The 18192-nt window shown below is 33.3% G+C and overlaps 3 protein-coding genes across 9 annotated transcripts; 1 reads left to right on the forward strand and 2 right to left on the reverse strand.

Annotated features, from left to right (window-relative positions):
* Positions 1 to 148: 148 nt before the first annotated feature.
* LOC113849265 (putative polyketide hydroxylase) lies at positions 149 to 5956 on the reverse strand. Of its 3 annotated transcripts, none has more exons than XM_027479037.1 (12): positions 5878 to 5956; positions 5131 to 5401; positions 4273 to 4355; positions 4060 to 4195; positions 3376 to 3863; positions 3231 to 3278; positions 2830 to 3004; positions 2217 to 2329; positions 2029 to 2125; positions 1676 to 1895; positions 1292 to 1439; positions 149 to 1023 (listed from the first exon to the last, which is right to left on the reverse strand). In XM_027479037.1, exons 2-12 carry the CDS (start codon positions 5330 to 5332, stop codon positions 610 to 612), a joined length of 2124 nt encoding a protein of 707 aa, XP_027334838.1. In that variant the 5' UTR covers positions 5333 to 5401; positions 5878 to 5956; the 3' UTR covers positions 149 to 609. The 3 variants fall into 3 exon arrangements, 2 of the variants coding, with proteins under 2 accessions (XP_027334838.1, XP_027334839.1); XM_027479038.1 differs by having other exon boundaries at positions 878 to 1023; positions 1297 to 1439; XR_003502088.1 differs by having other exon boundaries at positions 897 to 1023; positions 1297 to 1439; positions 1668 to 1895.
* A 1978-nt stretch (positions 5957 to 7934) lies between these two features.
* On the forward strand, positions 7935 to 14313 carry LOC113848867 (cyclin-dependent kinase G-2-like). Of its 5 annotated transcripts, XR_003502034.1 has the most exons (11): positions 8099 to 10161; positions 10449 to 10584; positions 10693 to 10781; positions 10965 to 11076; positions 11168 to 11274; positions 11364 to 11536; positions 11608 to 11669; positions 11929 to 11999; positions 12712 to 12789; positions 13164 to 13247; positions 13349 to 13959. XR_003502034.1 is itself a non-coding variant. In XM_027478240.1 (6 exons), the coding sequence occupies exons 1-6, from the start codon at positions 8438 to 8440 to the stop codon at positions 11461 to 11463; spliced, it is 2268 nt and encodes a 755-aa protein (XP_027334041.1). In that variant the 5' UTR covers positions 7935 to 8437; the 3' UTR covers positions 11464 to 14313. The 5 variants fall into 5 exon arrangements, 1 of the variants encoding a protein (XP_027334041.1); XR_003502036.1 differs by lacking the exon at positions 13164 to 13247 and adding an exon at positions 10863 to 10885 and having other exon boundaries at positions 7964 to 10161; positions 11364 to 11999; XR_003502035.1 differs by having other exon boundaries at positions 8068 to 8123; positions 8284 to 10161; positions 11178 to 11274; positions 11364 to 14313.
* A 513-nt stretch (positions 14314 to 14826) lies between these two features.
* On the reverse strand, positions 14827 to 17120 carry LOC113851558. Its single transcript, XM_027482071.1, has 4 exons — positions 16681 to 17120; positions 15987 to 16418; positions 15480 to 15783; positions 14827 to 15068 (listed from the first exon to the last, which is right to left on the reverse strand). The coding sequence occupies exons 1-4, from the start codon at positions 17113 to 17115 to the stop codon at positions 14938 to 14940; spliced, it is 1302 nt and encodes a 433-aa protein (XP_027337872.1). The 5' UTR covers positions 17116 to 17120; the 3' UTR covers positions 14827 to 14937.
* Positions 17121 to 18192: the final 1072 nt, after the last annotated feature.

Here is an 18192-nt window from a genome sequence, read left to right on the forward strand (position 1 = left end):
CGATCTAAATATAAATTGACCTTGTATAAAAAATACATGGCAGTACTACGGGCAGGTGAATTAGTTGAGTTCAAACTGATCAAATCTTGCTTTTGAAAAGCAGGTTTACCACTGATATTTAAACTTCACGTGACATACACCAGATGGAATTGGAACCAAATACATTAGAAAATAAAATAACAGTTTTCCACAAATTCAGAACGACCCAGTACTTTGTAGTCTCTCCTTTATTCCTAGTAACAACGAACTACAATACGACTCTAGTAGCAAAGGAAAACCATGAGAAATGGTTCAATATCCACTCAAAATTCCGTAATATACTCAGCGTCCTGCGCAAGAATATAACTTTAAATGAGGCAACTGCAATTTGGCCGGAATGTTAAATGAAGACCTTGCAGGCAAGAGCTCACAGGACTGGTTCTAATTAGGGAAGCTTGGTCCACGAAGCTCCTAAATTGTAGGTCAAGGAACTGAGGATGGCCAAATGTATGCGTCTAGCCCTCGTAAGCAGAGCGGTCCCCTTCATTATTAGACCCGTTAACCATGACCTTAAAAAATTGAACTACTTAAAAAAAGTATTCTTGAAAGAATCAATACAAAATCATCTGTCTATTTGTTTATTTTACATTGTATTCCCAGTATAGCAGAAAAAACCATCTGCATTTCCACTCTAGGATCCCTAGCAAGGACTGAACTTGTACGCCAGGCAATGTGTTCATCCGGTCTAACTAAAATAGCCCCTCTGTTCGTCATGTTACACATATCCCACCAATTTGAAGTTGAAGACTGAACTTCAACAACATCTGCAAAATTCTTCCAAGGTGATAATGCTGCGCTACTTCCTTTCTCTAGTGCTTCAACAGAATCAGTAGACCAGAAAACACACACTTTGAGAGAAACTTGTCGTTCCTCAGCAACCTTGAATGCTTCACGAGCTAGATTATAAGATTCCTCCAGAGGTGCTATGATGAGAATGAACTCAACTTTATCTCCACACACAAGATCAAGTGTAGAAACAGTCTCCTACAAAGCGTTCTTCACATTTTAACAACAAAAGAAAAAACTTGATGTTTTAAATCAGTAAGAATACACTAACTACACCTGAAAAACCTATTAAACAAAAGCAGCAGTTCCAAATTTCAAGGGGGAAAACATAAATTTTCTTTTAAATTGTGAATCGGTAATACTTTAATAGGGGGAGACAAGACCCACTAGAAGGAAGAAAAAAAAAATTATTTAATCATATAGCTTAACTGTAATAATTATGCATTATATTAACAATGCTACAAACCTCACTTAATGGGTTTACTCTCACAAACATATGAGGCAGTCTTGATCCTGCTTGTGCTGAAGGGATGTAGTCCCTCCGACGCCCTGTTGGTACTTCAGGTGGACTCTCGACACCATTACTCTCTGGAACTAGTGCTCCTTGTAGGTACCTAACATCAATAGCTCTGAGTAAGAGAGGCGCTCCCAATATCCATCCATCAAAACGATATAGAAAATAGCAAATGATTATAAATGATGCTAGTCATAAATTTGGTCCAATTGACTACTATACAAACAAAAACTAATAACTAAAGTAGAAGCTAGAGCCAGTGGAATATGAGAATGAGAATGGTGATATATAGCTCAGCAATACAAAATGTGGAATATAAATTATTCACCATAATACCTAAAACCAAGATCTTCAGCAGGGAACTGAAGTTGAAGGCTTTTTCCCTCTTCAAATATATGTCTTAGCTTAGCCAACCTTGAAGATCCAAGAGGGTTACTTTCATTTAGGACAGATCCTGAAAGCTGTGCACGACCTATAGCAAAAATTCCATCCAAAGCTACCTTCTGCAGTCCAGATGGTAAGATGGAACCAAACCCATTCACAATAAATCGATGAACTGCAATTAAATGAGGAAAAAATAAATTAAATTTCAGCTATTTAGCAAGAAAGTGTTGTGCATCACTGTAAGATTACAAGACTGATGCTGCAGAAAATAAAGGAAAATTATTACATATGCTAATTTTGTGTACCTGTGTTTGCAACAGTTGGATCAAGACCAAGTGCAGCAGGAACAGACATGGCAGCTCTATAGTTTTCTAGACTTAATCTTGTATTGAACGAAGAAATCTAACAATAACAGACAACAATAAATGTCAATGGCTTTATCTAACAATATAAATATATATTCAAAAATTGTAACAAGGGATAAAAGCACTACCGGTCTACGTTCAATTTCATAGGTATTTAGCATTGAACACGGGGCAATACCCTTAATCACAGAAGCAATCTTCCAGGCAAGATTATGGGCATCCTGAATGCCAGTATTCATTCCTACAATATCACGTCAATATTTTTATGTCAATTTGCTTCATAACTTATTTAAATAGCATCAACAAAAAATTAGTGGGTTTGAATCATAGAGTTGCAGGGAGGACTTTATATAATCATCACCCCCATGACACACTATAATTATACAAGGAAAAGGAAGGGAGGGTTAATTTTTCCTTTGTAAATTTAGAGAATTATATAACGTTCATAAAATAAATAAGGAATGTTCAGAAGGATACATGATAATTGAGAATCTCTTATTTTAAAATTATTGTCAAATATGGGAAAATGACAATGACATGTCCAGAGAAAGAAAGATACAAGCAAATATTGTTCACAGAAACATGAATCTGTCTCTTTCTATGACACAGTCATGTTCCCAAGGAAAAAGAGAAACATCCAGATTCTTCCTATTTTGCAAAGATACAAATTAATACAATACATATTATATTTTTCTTCCATCAGCCAAAATCTAGTATCTGCACAAAGAAAGAGCAACTAACCAAATCCACCAGCAGGTGGAAATCGATGAGCAGCATCACCAGCAAGTAATATTCGGTTGCCACAACATATAAACCTCTCAGCAACTTCAGCATGCATAACCCATTGCTTTATGTCAATTACATCTACATCTCCAAACTCTCGACCGACAAGTTTGCTGATTAATTTCTCACATGCCTACTACAAATCGAGTATTACATAAATGTATTACACTTAATCACATCAATAGGCATAAATAACCAATTTGATGCAAGTTAGTTTACATGTATAGTTATATATTACAATATATTGCTGCCCTCTTTTCAAACTCTAATTTTTAACTTCAGCATGGATATTTTATCCATTATATTTTGACAAATTTTATTGAAGAGGGTATAAACGAGACATTATGGATGGATGATACCTTTGGACTGAAATCCTCAAGCGTTTGCTGAGGTGGATAAAAGGGAATCTGCAAAAATATAACCAGAATTATATATTTGATGCCCCGTAATTCAGCTGTAAAATAATATGGTGACATTTTATATTTACCATAAAGAATATTATACCTGCAGTACAAACTCCCCTTGCCTGAGATCATGAGCAACCAAGACCCCAATGGCTTCAGTATTGAAGATAAAAAAAAGCATACCAGGATTCTCCTTAAGCAAAAACTGCCCGAGGCCTTTGCTAAAGAAATGGACACTGACAAGTTTTTGCAAGTCCTTCTCACCTTCCATTTCTATTCCTACAAGCTTTCTTACAGTACTTCCAGCGCCATCTGTACCAATAAGAATGTTACAATGAATCTTCTGTTCCACACGCTTCCCCTTAATGATAGAAGATGCAGTTACTGTCACAACGTCATTGCTGGTATCAATGGATAAACACTCATGGCCCATCATTATTTTTTTCGCACAAGACTGTTGATTTCCTTCCAAGATTTCAGGGGAACATATTTGAAAGTCTAGATTTTCAAGTTGCTTGAGTAGTAACATTGTTAACTTGTACTGTGAGAAGTGTGCAACAGACACTGGGCTGACAACATGCTCAAGATCTGATAACAAGTACAATATATATGAATCTTCTGAAGCTCAATGTTGACCAAAATGAACAAGATCACACAGTCTATTTGTTGATATACTGCATATTTTGAAGGCTATGTATAAATATTGTTGAATCTACCCTGAAAATAATAATCCTCCTAATGCTATCAGACTAGAAATCGGCTCTGATGGACCAAAAAATAGCACCTTGAGGTTGTATGTGATCTACAGATCCAAGAATTGAACCAGAGAGGGAAGTACAATATATAAATTTCCTCCACAAATCTACTGGTGGTTGAGACCTTTGGATCTCTTCAACAAGGCCATCAATTTTGCGGAATATCTAAAATGGCACCACTGATCAAAATAAATCACAATGCTTTTTGGAAATAAAACAATTTATCAGAGAGTGTTTTTAACCTCCATGGATCGATTGTTGATGAAGTGTGCTTGAGGATGTTTTGAGACTGCCTTGTTTCTCTCCAAAACTGTGCAATTAATACCTATAATAAAACAAAAGGATACATAGTGTGGAAGTAATTTGATGATGTAAGAAAAAAATACAATGAGGGACACATTTTAATAAAAGTAATACAATCTGTACATCAAAAAGATTGAAAAAGTGCAAATAAAAGTTTACCTGTTCAGACAATTTTTACACCAAATATATAAACAAAAGAGAAGAATAAACCTTCCATGACAAAGTTATAAACTGAAAACATTATTTATATTACCACTGTCTTAGCATTACCATATAAGCTAGAACTACAACAAATTAACGAAGGAAAGTCCACAGCTCATTTTAAAACTATGCATTTCAGATAACTCTTTACAACAAACATACAAAATATAAACAATGGAGAAATAGAAATCACTGTCATTGCCAAATTACAAACTGAAAACAATTTATCTTATCATATTTTTTATGGCATTTTCAGACATGCTTAACAAGAAAACTTATGAGAGGAGTTTTGTTCATTTTTTATATTATTTTTCTTCTCCTATAAGAATTTATTTACAAGTTCGCCCAAATTGGGCCCATATTTGTTATGGCATTTTCAGACATGCTTAACAAGGAAACTTCACAGCCAGTATTACTTAAAACCTTGCATTGGATACCAAAACAAAATAAATGCAAATATTGTAGAATATTTGTTAGAAAAGAGCATATGAATATGAACATAGTTTCCAAACAAACACTTTAATGTCAGATTTTTGGCTTCCAAAACAAGCAGTAGGCATTAATCAAAAGGAATGCTTTGACTATTTAAAGTATACCTAATTTTGTGAGAAGAATAGAGAGAACAAGACCCACGGGTCCTGCACCAATAATCAGAACTGGATGCACCGCATCGTTGCCACTTAAAACTCTGTTCTTTGAGAAGCCTCTGCTTTGCATATGCTGAATTGAGTACACTCTATTTCGAGTTTTGAATTTGAAGGAGGAACTATACCTTCCAATAAACCTTAGAAACCCCATGACGCTAAAAAGTGAAAGGCAGGTTCAATTGTTCTCCATGAATAAGAAGACTCAAGGCCAAAAAATAATCTGGAAAAGAAGAGCAAATCAATCATGAACAGGCAAAAGTTCAAAAGACGCACAACCATCACAAGATATCATCATTATAATCAGGACATTGCTGATAAAGAAAACAGTTCACCTCATTATTTAAATTATGTCATACTGCAACCAAATTAATAAGAATAAAAACAGTTCAGTTCGAAAACCATATGAAACATTCTCAATACAATACAAATAAGCTCCAGGTTTCAAATGAAACGTTCTCGATACAATACACAGGTTTTCTATGATTCAGGCCTTATATCAAACAGCTTATAAGCACGTGCATAACCAACAAACCTAGCAATGTAACTAAACTCACACCCAAATCCAGATAGTATACAAGGCATCATCACATCATGCACAACATTAATTAAAATGTAATCGTTTATAGAAGAACACTAAACGTTGCATTTATCCCTTTGTTCAGTGAATACAAGAGCAAAATGAACTTGGCAAATTACTGAGAATAGTGAGATTTATCTCAGAAAAACATATTCGAGTTCAAGCAAGAGTACTGTAGACGATAATTTCCGAAATCCCTTTTGAGCCTACACGGGGGCAAAATTGGCACACAAATTTTTAAATTTTTAATTTAATTTTAAGGTTTTTTCCCACGTGTATGCTCTACTTTCGAGATTGATAATATATTTTAGACAAGAATTATTCGTCTCATTACAGTTGCCTTAATTTTAAAAATATATTTAAAATTATTTTTAAAAAGCAGCTTTATATATTCATTAATACGTTAACGATGAATTTTAACAAAGTGTAAATATAGAGTATTACTGTATTAAACATTAACACGTGATTAGAATATGATAATAAATTATTAATAATTTTATATAAATGATGAATAATTTAAAACTATTTTGTCATTAATATGGTTATAATTTTTTTAAAAATAAGACAATACGATAAGTTAACTTTAGAACTGTGTGCTTGAAATTTCATAAAAAAAATTAATGACTTATAGCATTGTCTCATGATTCAAATATGTTATTAGACTTGCATAAAAAAATGTTATTAGACTTATAACATGCAACTTTTATTAGTTTGTTTGTAGTTGACTAATTTTAAAATAACGTTTGATGGACTTTAAATGTTTTTAATTTTAAGTTATTTGATAGTAATATGTCAAATAGAGATATTACTATTACAGAATTATTTAACTCGTGAAAATGTATATGTATTAAATATTTGGTTAAGTATGGTCTTAAAAAAAGTAAATATAATAAATAATGAAGTAAAAATAAAAAATACACAAATTAACAAATAAAAATAAATAACAATAAATAAAGTCAATTTTCCATGGTTGCATTAAATTGAAATAGCTATTCTTAAGTTAAAATACAGAAAAACTTGAATATTACACAATCTTAAACAAAAGCTTTCTGAAATTGTTAACAAGGTGGGAAAATCAAAATTATTGTTATAAATTTGGTACATAATATATCTCCATTTCTATATATATCATTAATATATTATTAGTCCCATTTTTTAAAGTTTTATACACAAAAAAATTATTTTGACCTTAAATTATTTTATATATATATATATATATATATATATATATATATAAGTTAACTCACGTTTAAAAAAAAATATATAAACAACTACTGTATTATTTTTTAATTAAAAGATATATGTGTTTATTTATTAATTTTATTAAATTATTTAATTTAAATTTAATTAAAAATTTTATTTTAACTATAAAATATATATTTCAAAAAGCATAATGTTCTATTAAATTAATTATTTTATTTTTTATTAAAATAAAATAAAATTTAGATTTATGAATATTCGCTAACTTAGGTTAAGTTTATAAGTTATTCATCTGCATCTATAAATTTTGTAATATTAAATTTCACATATCTAAATTTTTATAATAATAATAGTGTTGTCTTTTAATTCTTTTAACACATTGAATTTTATTTAAATAAATAATTTTAAATATTTTGATAATAAAATATAGCTTTAAAAATCCAATTAACATTTTTTATGGTTAATTTTATGTCTCTACTATAACTATAAAAATATTTATTAAAAATGTGATGTTTTTAAAATAACTTCATAAAAAAAAATAAAAATATATAAAAACATTAAAACGTAAAAATATTTATAATTAATATTTAAATAAAATTAAAAAATAATGTATTAAGAAATTATTTATAAAGTTACACTAGTAATAATAATTTAATAATTATCAACAATATAAGCAAAAATTAGTTAAATATATAATGTAATTTGATAATAAATTATATATATATATATATTTATATAAATTTATTTTAATTATTTAATATTATATAAATTTAATTGTTTTTAAATTATTTGTATATAATTTTGTAATAAAAATATTATATAAAAGAAATATTTTTAATAATTTTTAAAAAATAATTAATCTAAATATTAATCCTAAACCACTCAACCAAGTCATATGCTTTCATATGGTGAATTTTTGAATCCTTACGTGGATGAGGATTAAATTATTTGAAGCATAAGTCATCTCGAATGTTATAGATACGAACAAAACTCGACATATAATATACTTTTTGCGCGGCAGAAAGCGCTCCATTTCTATTTTCCAATTTTGTTCATTTTTAATTATAATTTTTGGTAATAGAGTGCCCTTATTCGGTGTCCGTTTGCCTTATTTTGCTTTATCATCGAGACTTTCCGCTCAGCCTCAACCGTCATAATTCCTACGGTTCTTCTCTCTCTCCGTTAATCTCTAGGGTTTCGACTCAATTCCTGCATTTACATTACTATTTTAGCTGCATAGTGGTGCAACAAAAGAATCTCTGCTTATCCTTTTTATTTTATTCGTTTTAGCAAGAATTGCTGTCCGATCTTACTTCGTTTCGTAGGGTTTGTACTTGATTTATGCACATTTGTCTTCTTCGATTAAGAATTTTGGGAGGATTCGTTGTTTCATGGGTTTAGGGTTCTAGAAACGAAGATTTTCATTTGCTGCTACAGGGATTGGGGTTTTCTCTGGAGTTTAGAATTTCAGGTGTATCTATGGCGCCTGGTAAACATGGAGGTTATCGTGACAACGAGTTTATGGACTGTGAGTCAAATTTTGATGTTTCAAGGCGGGTTTATTATAATGATTCTAAAGAAGAGTATGATAGGATTAGGATTAAGAACGGTAGCCGTGACTCTGCAAGGGGTGGAAGCAGGGATGCAAGAGACAAGATTAGACTGAGACAGAAAGATACTAGGGAGAGGAAAGCTTCAAATGGCAGTCGTTGGTCAACTTCGAGTAGGAGTGACTCAGGCAGCAGTGGCAGTCGTAGTGGTGGGGTTGGTCCCAGACGATGTGGATTTTCTGTTAAGACTATGGATAGAGAGCCTGGTGAGCTTTCCAGTGAGAGTGGGTCTGATGATGGTATTGAATCAGAATCACGCGGAAAATACACTGAGGTTGCTACAGGTGAAGAAAATGGGACACGATTTCTGGTAGACAGGAAAAGAAAATTTTCACCAATAGTATGGGATCAGGACGACAGAGAAGTGAATAATTTATCCAAACTTGGGGTTGCCACAGCAGCAAGTGCTCTTCCTCAGCCTCCTTCATTTCCAAGAATCCATCAGATACCTTTTGGTCCTTACAGTGGAGTTGAAACCCATCCTGTCAAAAATACAGAAGCTGAGAATCTTGAGTTGCCAACTGCAACTAATTTTCCTTTGCTATCCAAGTCAGTTCAGGATACCGAGTCTGAGTCTCCTGTAGGTTTGCATTCATTGTTGCCAGGGCAGAAATGGGGTCATGAGCTGGAAGCTGAGCAACCTGAAGGTGAAGATTATATTCCAACTCACAATATATCATCTTCAAGATGGGCAGCTGGAGATAATTCTCCTGGTGATGAAGGTGAAATCAATGATGACAAGGAAATCCATGAGAGGAGGAGGAAGATATCTCCTGAGCTGGTTAAGAGAGTAAGAAATAAGATCTCGAGACAGGAGGAATCTAAAATAGATGGTTTTGAAGGAGCTAGAGCCAAATCATCTGAATCTGAAGAAAGAGGTAGCCATGGGAGATCGTCCAGTGGAGACGATCATTCTGGTATTGAGTCAGAGAAGGATGATTATATGGAGATTGATGGTCAAGGTCACAAAAGTGAAACTAGTGGTAGTCATTTGGATACAGATTCTGAAGATGATAGCAGGGAAACCCCTGAACCTCCGGCTGCACCACAAAGAGTTGTCAACATGCTTCAGGGTTGTAGAAGTGTTGACGAGTTTGAGAGATTGAACAAGATAAATGAAGGAACATATGGTATTGTGTTTAGGGCCAAAGATAAGAAGACTGGAGAAATTGTGGCATTGAAAAAGGTGAAAATGGAGAAGGAAAAAGAAGGTTTTCCGATGACTTCTCTTAGGGAAATAAACATTCTTCTGTCCTTTCATCACCGATCTATAGTAGATGTTAAGGAAGTAGTGGTAGGGAGTAGCCTTGATAGTATTTTCATGGTTATGGAATACATGGAACATGATCTCAAAGGACTAATGGAGGCAATGAAGCAGCCATTTAGCCAGAGTGAAGTAAAATGCTTAATGCTGCAGCTTTTAGAAGGTATGAAGTATCTTCATGACAACTGGGTGCTTCATAGGGATTTGAAGACTTCAAACCTACTTCTGAACAATAGGGGTGAATTAAAAATTTGTGATTTTGGATTGGCTCGTCAGTATGGGAGTCCATTGAAACCATATACGCACCTGGTCGTTACTCTTTGGTACAGGTGAGTCATATTTAGTTAGACATGTCTTTCGTATCTGTTTATTCATGTCATCGATTAATTTATACAACATTCCTCATTATAGTTTAATTTTGTTACTGTGAATTTGTAAACTGTTATCAATTATCATGTGGTTCATTCGTTGGTATAGAAAATATTATTCTCCAACCATAATTAAACAAAATATCCAACCACATGAAAATTTTCTTTTCCTACACTTTCCATCCTTATATAATGTTTTCCACCAAACAAGCAAAGGCTTAGTTAATGTTTGTCCATATGTTTTGCAGGGCTCCAGAACTTCTTCTGGGAAAAAAACAGTATTCGACAGCTATTGACATGTGGTCTTTGGGTTGTATAATGGCTGAACTATTATCCAAGGAACCGCTGTTTAATGGGAAGACTGAATTTGATCAACTTGACAAGGTATACTTAAATGCCATTTTAGACTTGTAATGTATAAGTTATTGTTCTCACTCATCTGGTCTTTCAACTTTTGGTGTATATCTCATAACATTCATTAATTACTTGCAGATTTTCAGAATTCTTGGCACACCAAATGAAGCAATTTGGCCTGGGTTTTCAGAATTACCTCGAGCAAAGGTCAAGTTTGTCAAGCATCAGTAAGTATTCATGATTTCCTTTATGTAAGACTTTTAACTGTTTAGTTCCGCTGTTCTTATTTTTTGTCACTGTTTTCCCAGGCTTCCAACTCTGAGTGGTTCTGGTCTGGCTATCTGGCCTCTCTTGGTGACTTACTTCACAACTTTTCTAGTTTGTATTAACTGCCCAATTGTTCCTTTCAGGTATAATCTCCTGCGGAAAAAATTTCCTGCAACATCATTCACTGGATCTCCAGTGCTTTCCGATTCTGGATTTGATTTGTTGAACAAACTTCTTACCTATGACCCTGAAAAGGTAAATGATACATACTGCTTGACTTAATTTAGTACATACAAATTTATTTGTGTTTATTAAGGATATGGGCTGTTATTATTAATATGCACAGCGGATCACAGCTGAAGAAGCTTTAAACCATGAGTGGTTTCGTGAAGTTCCCCTTCCGAAGTCTAAAGAGTTCATGCCTACATTCCCTGCTCAACATGCTCAAGACAGGTGACCGAATTAGAAGTTGCTATGGTAAACAATTTTAAATTTTACTTGTTCATTTGACTCATATATATGCTTTATAATTATGTAAATAGGCGCACACGAAGAATATTGAAGAGCCCAGATCCCTTAGCGGAGCAGTACCAGAAGGAATTGCAGCAGGGTGAATCAGGGACTGGTGGTATTTTTGGTTAAGAATGGATGCATTTTAAATTTTAGGTCTCAATAATCTTTCAAACACGCTTTGCTGAATGTTTGCATGCTTGAGGTGAGAGTAAGCATTGAGCAGAAGTTGCTAATATTGATCGGTAGATGATCACTTGTGCTATTTTTTATCAGGCACTTGTTGGTTAGTGTCGAGTTATGGATTTTTTACTTCCTTGGAGCCAGATTTATTTCAGGTTACCTTCATAATGCTTGATCATTATATAGAAATGCACACAGGGCACAGGTTTCACATAAAGTGTGACATAATTGCGCTCTGAAAATAGTTTCAGTAGGTATCTGCTGAAACTTGTATATGTAACATTACATGTTTTCATTTTCATCGGTATACTGTAAACAATTTAAATCTGGTTGAGTATTAAAGCAATATGGATTTTCTGTTAGCTATCAGTTCTTAGCTGTTTTTAATGTGCATATTGTGTTTGCAAGAGACAGTTCGTGTGAAGTGGAAGAGTGCATTCTGTCCATTTCATTGAAGAAAATGACTGTAGCTTTTTACATCCAAGGTAATGCATTCCTTTGATATCTTGGATAAAGGATATTAAGGAATGATGATTGTGTTTGTCAGTCAGAGAGACGATGTTTATAAGCCAGTGTCACTTTGTTAACATGGACTGATGTTTAATGTGTATCTACTTGCTACTTGGCCAACATTTTGGAGTGTAAAGCACAATTACAAATAACTTTGCTTCAAGGAAAGTGGGAAACCTTTTTATTTAATGCAAAGTAATTGTATAGCAATAATTTATTTATTTAGTAATTGGCAAATGTTTAAGTTTCTTAAATCTAAATCGAACTGGAATGAAAAATTTGGAAGAATTTCATGGATTCTTGTTCACAAGTTGACTTTTAATTGGAGCTTGAAATTGTGATCACGGAAGTATCAATAAATATGGGGATGGCTGTTTTTTTCTTCATATCTGATCTGAAGAATTTTCAGATTGTCATAGATTTTTGTAATTGACAACATTTTTTTACTCTATTTTGTTGTCTCCTTCCTAGTGAGATAAGGCTTTGTTGTTGTCTTCCTCATGCCTCATGAAAAGAAGTGTGCAATTTCAGCATATTAATTTCTCAAGTGTATTGTAGTACTAAAGAGTATTAACTAATACTGAAACGCAAGTTAAAGCAAAATATCATGTGATCTGTTCATAAGGGTTGAAGTTTTCACAAGTTCAAGAATTATTTTATGACATTTCTGTGCAAATGTCACTGCAGTATCAAAGCCAGCAGGTTGAGGATGTTACCTGTAAACCCTGGAATATATGGAACTTTGTTCCATCAAGCTCTCTAGAGGTACCATGCCAACCTTTGATTGTTATAACTTATAATACATTTCTAAAGTTCTTTAAGATCATAAGCTGCGTGTTATAGAAATTTCTTTGGTAATTTATTCATATTTTTTAGAATAATATTAAAGGGATATTTGATGGATTATAACATTGCCGTGATAATGCCAACTTAAATGTGCTGTTAAATTGGTCGTCAATTGTATGATTCAAATGTAACTCTTAAAAAGCAGCTTCATTAAAAGGAATTACCAGGGACAGGGATGTTGGCTGTGAAGCTTTGCCTAAGCCAACTGGCCCTAGTCTGGATTTAAGTTTTTTCCTTATTTTTAATTTCTTCTGGATCTTACAACTGTGACCATGTTTTTGGTTTAAGTTCAGTCAAATATGCATCATCACGAAATTATCAACGTGGAAATCAATAATTTAGCAAGATTCTGAAAGTTTCATCTATGCGGTTTGATGGTAAATCCAAGTGGAAAAAACTGCTTGTTTGTCAATACTGTGGACATTTCTTTCTGGTTGGTGTTAAAATATGCCCACAAGATATTCTGTTGTTGAATTAGGAGTTAAGCTGGATCTCATTTTATTCAATCAAAGAATTCAATGATGGTCAAATTGAGTGGAATTATTTGGACAGACGATAGTGAGGATCGGTTGAAGAGCTCGTACGGTTTGAATCTTGATCTTTTGAGAATTAAATGGTTAATGCCTTGTGTGTATGTGCCATTTCTTATTGTTCCTATTCTAGTTTACTTGAAGGACTGTAGTGCCGGTGCATCATTTTTCTGTGATAGAATTAAAATGTACCATTTTCTGTTATGCATTTATACATTTATGTCACAACATAACTTATTTTCTATTAAGTTTGACATTTTACTGGAGTGTAGCATTTGGCTTTTTTTCGTTTTCTATTTTTCCAATTTTCGAAATAATGGACGTGGTTCTTCGTTATCTTAAGAGTGGGATCCAGTCGCAACTTGTATGCGTTCTTTAGCCAATGATTTAAGAGTTCTTGATAATACTCGTCGCGGGATAACTATGGGTTGGTTCAACTGAGAGATGGGCTTGCTAGCATATGCAAAGCATTCAAGGTCTAATTTATAACATTTAGTGGACGGTGATGCAGTATCATTTGTTATTCACTCTATCCAACTGCCCCCTTATGTTTATCACTGCACAGATTGTAAGAATTATAAAAATTGTAAAACTTTTTGGAAGTGCTGTTTGACGGTTTTATCCGACTATGTTTGCAAATAATTTCCCCTTTGTCCATGACTATATTTTCCGTGTAAGACTCCATAACATTATATTTAATTTTTTAATATTAATTATTTCAAAATTTTGTAAAAACATGACATATCGCTAGTACTCGTGCTAAAGCGGCTCGTGTTGTTCAGTTCATTGCCCATCCTGACTTATGTTTTGGGCTATGGGTGAGAGTTGATACATCTTGATAGGTTTAGATTTAAAAATTCAAAAAAAATAAAATTCAAACTTCACAATATTAGTTGAACCCCCCCCCCCTCCCACCAACCCAAAAAAATAATAATAAATCAAAATATTAGATATTAAAAGCAGCAGTATTTATGTAAAAAAGTGAAAGGAGTTTAGGAACTTTTTCTCGCGCATTCAGAGAAGTCACCCAGAGAATACGTTTTAGTCTGTCGGCCTCGTTGGGCTGGATAATCCACCAGCGTGGCGTAATGATTGTGTTAAAGGGAGATGTAAAGGTTGTGCCCCTCTTGCCATAGTGCGGGGTTCTAGTATTTGAAAGGAAATTCCAGTACAAGTAATTTTATTCTGACAAGATAAATGAGAATCATGAATTGGGGATATTCATGTTGCATGGTAAACAAAGCCGAGGTTGTTTGACAGCATTGTTGCAAATCTTAAAATACATTTGTCACAGCTACAGAGCCAGCCCTAATGTAAGATCTAACTGGAAGCAGTCTCCTCTTGCACGATGCATCCTTCATGAAATTTTCTTGACTTACAATGTGTTAAGAATCTGCCACGGCTTGACCCAATTTGGTAACATGGTCATGAGGAAGAGTTGCAGAACATCCGCAGGGCCTTTCAATCAATCAATAATGGCAACCGAGAAGACCTAAGGCCAAAAGGGTTTATTGGCGTGGGCATGCAAATTTAATCATTAAAGTATTGTCTTACTAAGAACAAAGGTAACCAGAGACAATTCAAGGAAAAATATCGTGTTCACAAGAGACCGGTCAACTGTCCATCCAAATATGGTGATTCCTCCATGATTCGTCTGCAGATACATTACTGCACATTCAAAAGCGTGGTTAAGCATGAGACAAAAAGCATGTTTATGGTCTTCATTCAGTAGTTTCAACCAGAGAAAACAAGATTGGTCAACATCAAAATAGATTCGGAAAGCAGGTACTGTAGCAAGTAACATAAGATTATGTGTGAGTGGACTTGAACAAAGATCTAACAAAGAACAAATTAAGTCCTAGCAGCAAACAAAGTCGTAAATTTGCAAACTGCAAAAATAGAAAATTCACCAACTAATCTCATAAAATGAACGAATTAGAATTACTACAAAAGAGCGATCTTGTACTCATTATGAGCACAGTACACTTCACCAGTAATTAAATAGGAAATTAAATTACCCCACAAAATTTTCCTTTCTCTAAGACAGGTTGGTTTTGCTTAGGTAATTGTATTACGTACCAAAAGCTTGTCTCTTGTGATGCGAGGACGTATACAAAGCCAACCGTGTATTTGAAGGCATCCCGAGAGACTCCATGGACTCTAAATCACTTTCAGAGGAGTCCAAATATATTGGGTTTAAATGGTTTGCACCCTCCAAGCTCCCTGCACTGGCCGAATATCTCAGTTGAGATGCATCAGAAGCGCATGTTACCAGTGCATTCCACCGACTTGCAAGTGAAACAATGCCTTGAGCTCTATGAGAAATCTTCGTTGCTGCATGAAGACAAATAATGATCCCAACCACTTGAACAAGTGTTGAAACCTGAAAGAATGGATAAAAAAAAAGAAGTGGAATCTTTAAAGCTTTTAGGTTAAAAGATATTGAAATAAACAAGGAACAAAAGAACATAAAACGACAATGAAAAAGCGGACCAAGGACTAAGAAACAACTTGACCAAAAGAAAAGGAACCAAGTCTTTCAATCTAAATTCATAAACAGTTTTGAACACAGAAAACTGAACTTACAGCAAAATCTCCACCATTTATAAAAGTGAGTGTTCCACCATACCCAGTGACCTGTAATAGAGTCACAAATTGGCTAGCTGTGACAACCAAGAACTGTAGAAGAAGATAAATTCTGAACCTATGGCTTATCTTGGAAAGATGGTACCGCAACCTAATGTGCTCCTCCATAAAAAGCAACACATCACTTTCCCTTTGCAAGAGCTTTCCATAATCATCAAAGTGAATAACTTGCAAATTGCAGACCAAGTGGAACAAAACGCAGGCCGATAAAGAGATTGCACTCACAGAAGTCCAAGAAATAATCAGAGCCAACACAACAGCAACAGAAAGCCACAATGAACCATGCTCTGCCAACGAAAGGCGAGTGATTTCTCGCACTGTCTTCAATAGGAAACATGACAATACCCACAGAATGATCAACCGTAAAGACCCCTAGGTGCAAAACAGCATTTTAGCAATGCTTGATGCTGAATTCCAATAAATTCTAAATTTTTATGAAGAATTATAATATTTAATAGCATCAACGCATTGAATTTCGTTAAAGAAGGTTACATTTTGCTACAAAAAATAAGCCCAAGTGCTGGTAACAATTAAGATCACAACAAATCACAAACCAACTTCATTTAACTTCATCAGACTCAAAGTTGAAAGCAAAAAATTTAACATTTTGACACCAATTGGGCACGGCCCTCACCGAAATCTGTGTAACATAGGCATGGTGAAAGCATGGCATTTGAGCAGCGTTGCGATCAACGAAGAGGAACCTCGTGAGGCCATACTTGCGAAGATTGTGAGAGAAACAGAGCAAAGACACAGCGGCGAGACAAGTCTGAAAGAGAACGATCACAAATTCGAAACCCTTTATCTGATTCTTGTCAGTGTCATAGACCTGAAGAGCGACGAGCGGCGCCGCCACACCCACCACCGTGAAAGCTGTCCAAGACACGGTGAAGCTGAAGAATGAAGACTGATTGAAGCCAAGTAGCGTAAGAAGCACTTTTAAACGTGCGAGTACCTCCTCAAGTGGTGTTTCTTCTTCTTCTTCTTCTTCTTCTTCTTGTGGTTGGTGTTGGTTTGAGTTTGAAGTGAGGAAGGGAAGGGTGTGAGCTTGCTCTGTTTGTGTGTTCATTACTTTCTTTATGAAATCTAAAAAAGGCATAGTGTGAGGATTCCCAATGTTCAGGGGAAAGTGGAACACGATCGAGTTGTTTTGACTTTTTGACAGAGACCAAAGTGGAACAGTGGTTTGCCAAGAAGGAAAGTGGAAAAGCACTTTATATTCAGAAAGAAACCCACAATCACATGCATAGCACAGTCACTTTTACAATGAAGTTGGAGAAATTAAGGAACGTCTTTCTTCACAAGCCGAAATCTAAAAATGACGACAAAGAAATCTCTAGAAATATTATAGTTATTTTGTTTTAGTGCTTGTAATAAATTATTTACTTTTAATTATTTCATATATTTAGTAAAAATGTAAATTTCATCTCTTAAAAAATTCAGAGTATATAATTTTTATAACTTTTTAAAATAAAAAATAAATAAAAAGTTTAAATAATAACCAAAATTTAAAAATATCATTTCTGAAGAACTAATTAAAAACATATATTAGTCTATTATTTATAATTATATCTTTCTAGCTAATTATAACAATGTTTATAATAGTACGATACTTATAATTGTTGATATATATATATATATATATATATTTATTTATTTATTTATTTATTTATTGAGTATTGTCCAACAAATTAAATAACTGGAGAATATCAACTTTTGAGTTATAATTGTTATGAATTGAATTATAATTAAATTACTCATTTATCGGTATCAGTAATTGATGATTATACAATTCGAATAATTTAAATAAAATTAAATTAATTATAATATAATTATAAAATCTTTTTCTAAAAATAAAAATTATATAAATCAAATCATATTCTATATATTTCTATATATATAAATAATATATATGAATAATATAAATTTAGATAATAAAAAAAATATTATTAAAAAAAGAATAAATATTAGAAGTAAATATTTTTATATTAGATATTCTATTAGTAAAAATATTCTATATATATATATATATATATAGAGAGAGAGAGAGAGTTTCAAACTACTCTTTCTAATGGAATATATATATATATATATATAGAGAGAGAGAGAGAGTTTCAAACTACTCTTTCTAATGGAATATATATAT

The sequence above is a fragment of the Abrus precatorius genome, unplaced genomic scaffold, assembly GCF_003935025.1.
Source record: "Abrus precatorius isolate BTA unplaced genomic scaffold, Abrus_2018 Scaffold9, whole genome shotgun sequence".
Lineage (NCBI taxonomy): Eukaryota > Viridiplantae > Streptophyta > Magnoliopsida > Fabales > Fabaceae > Abrus > Abrus precatorius.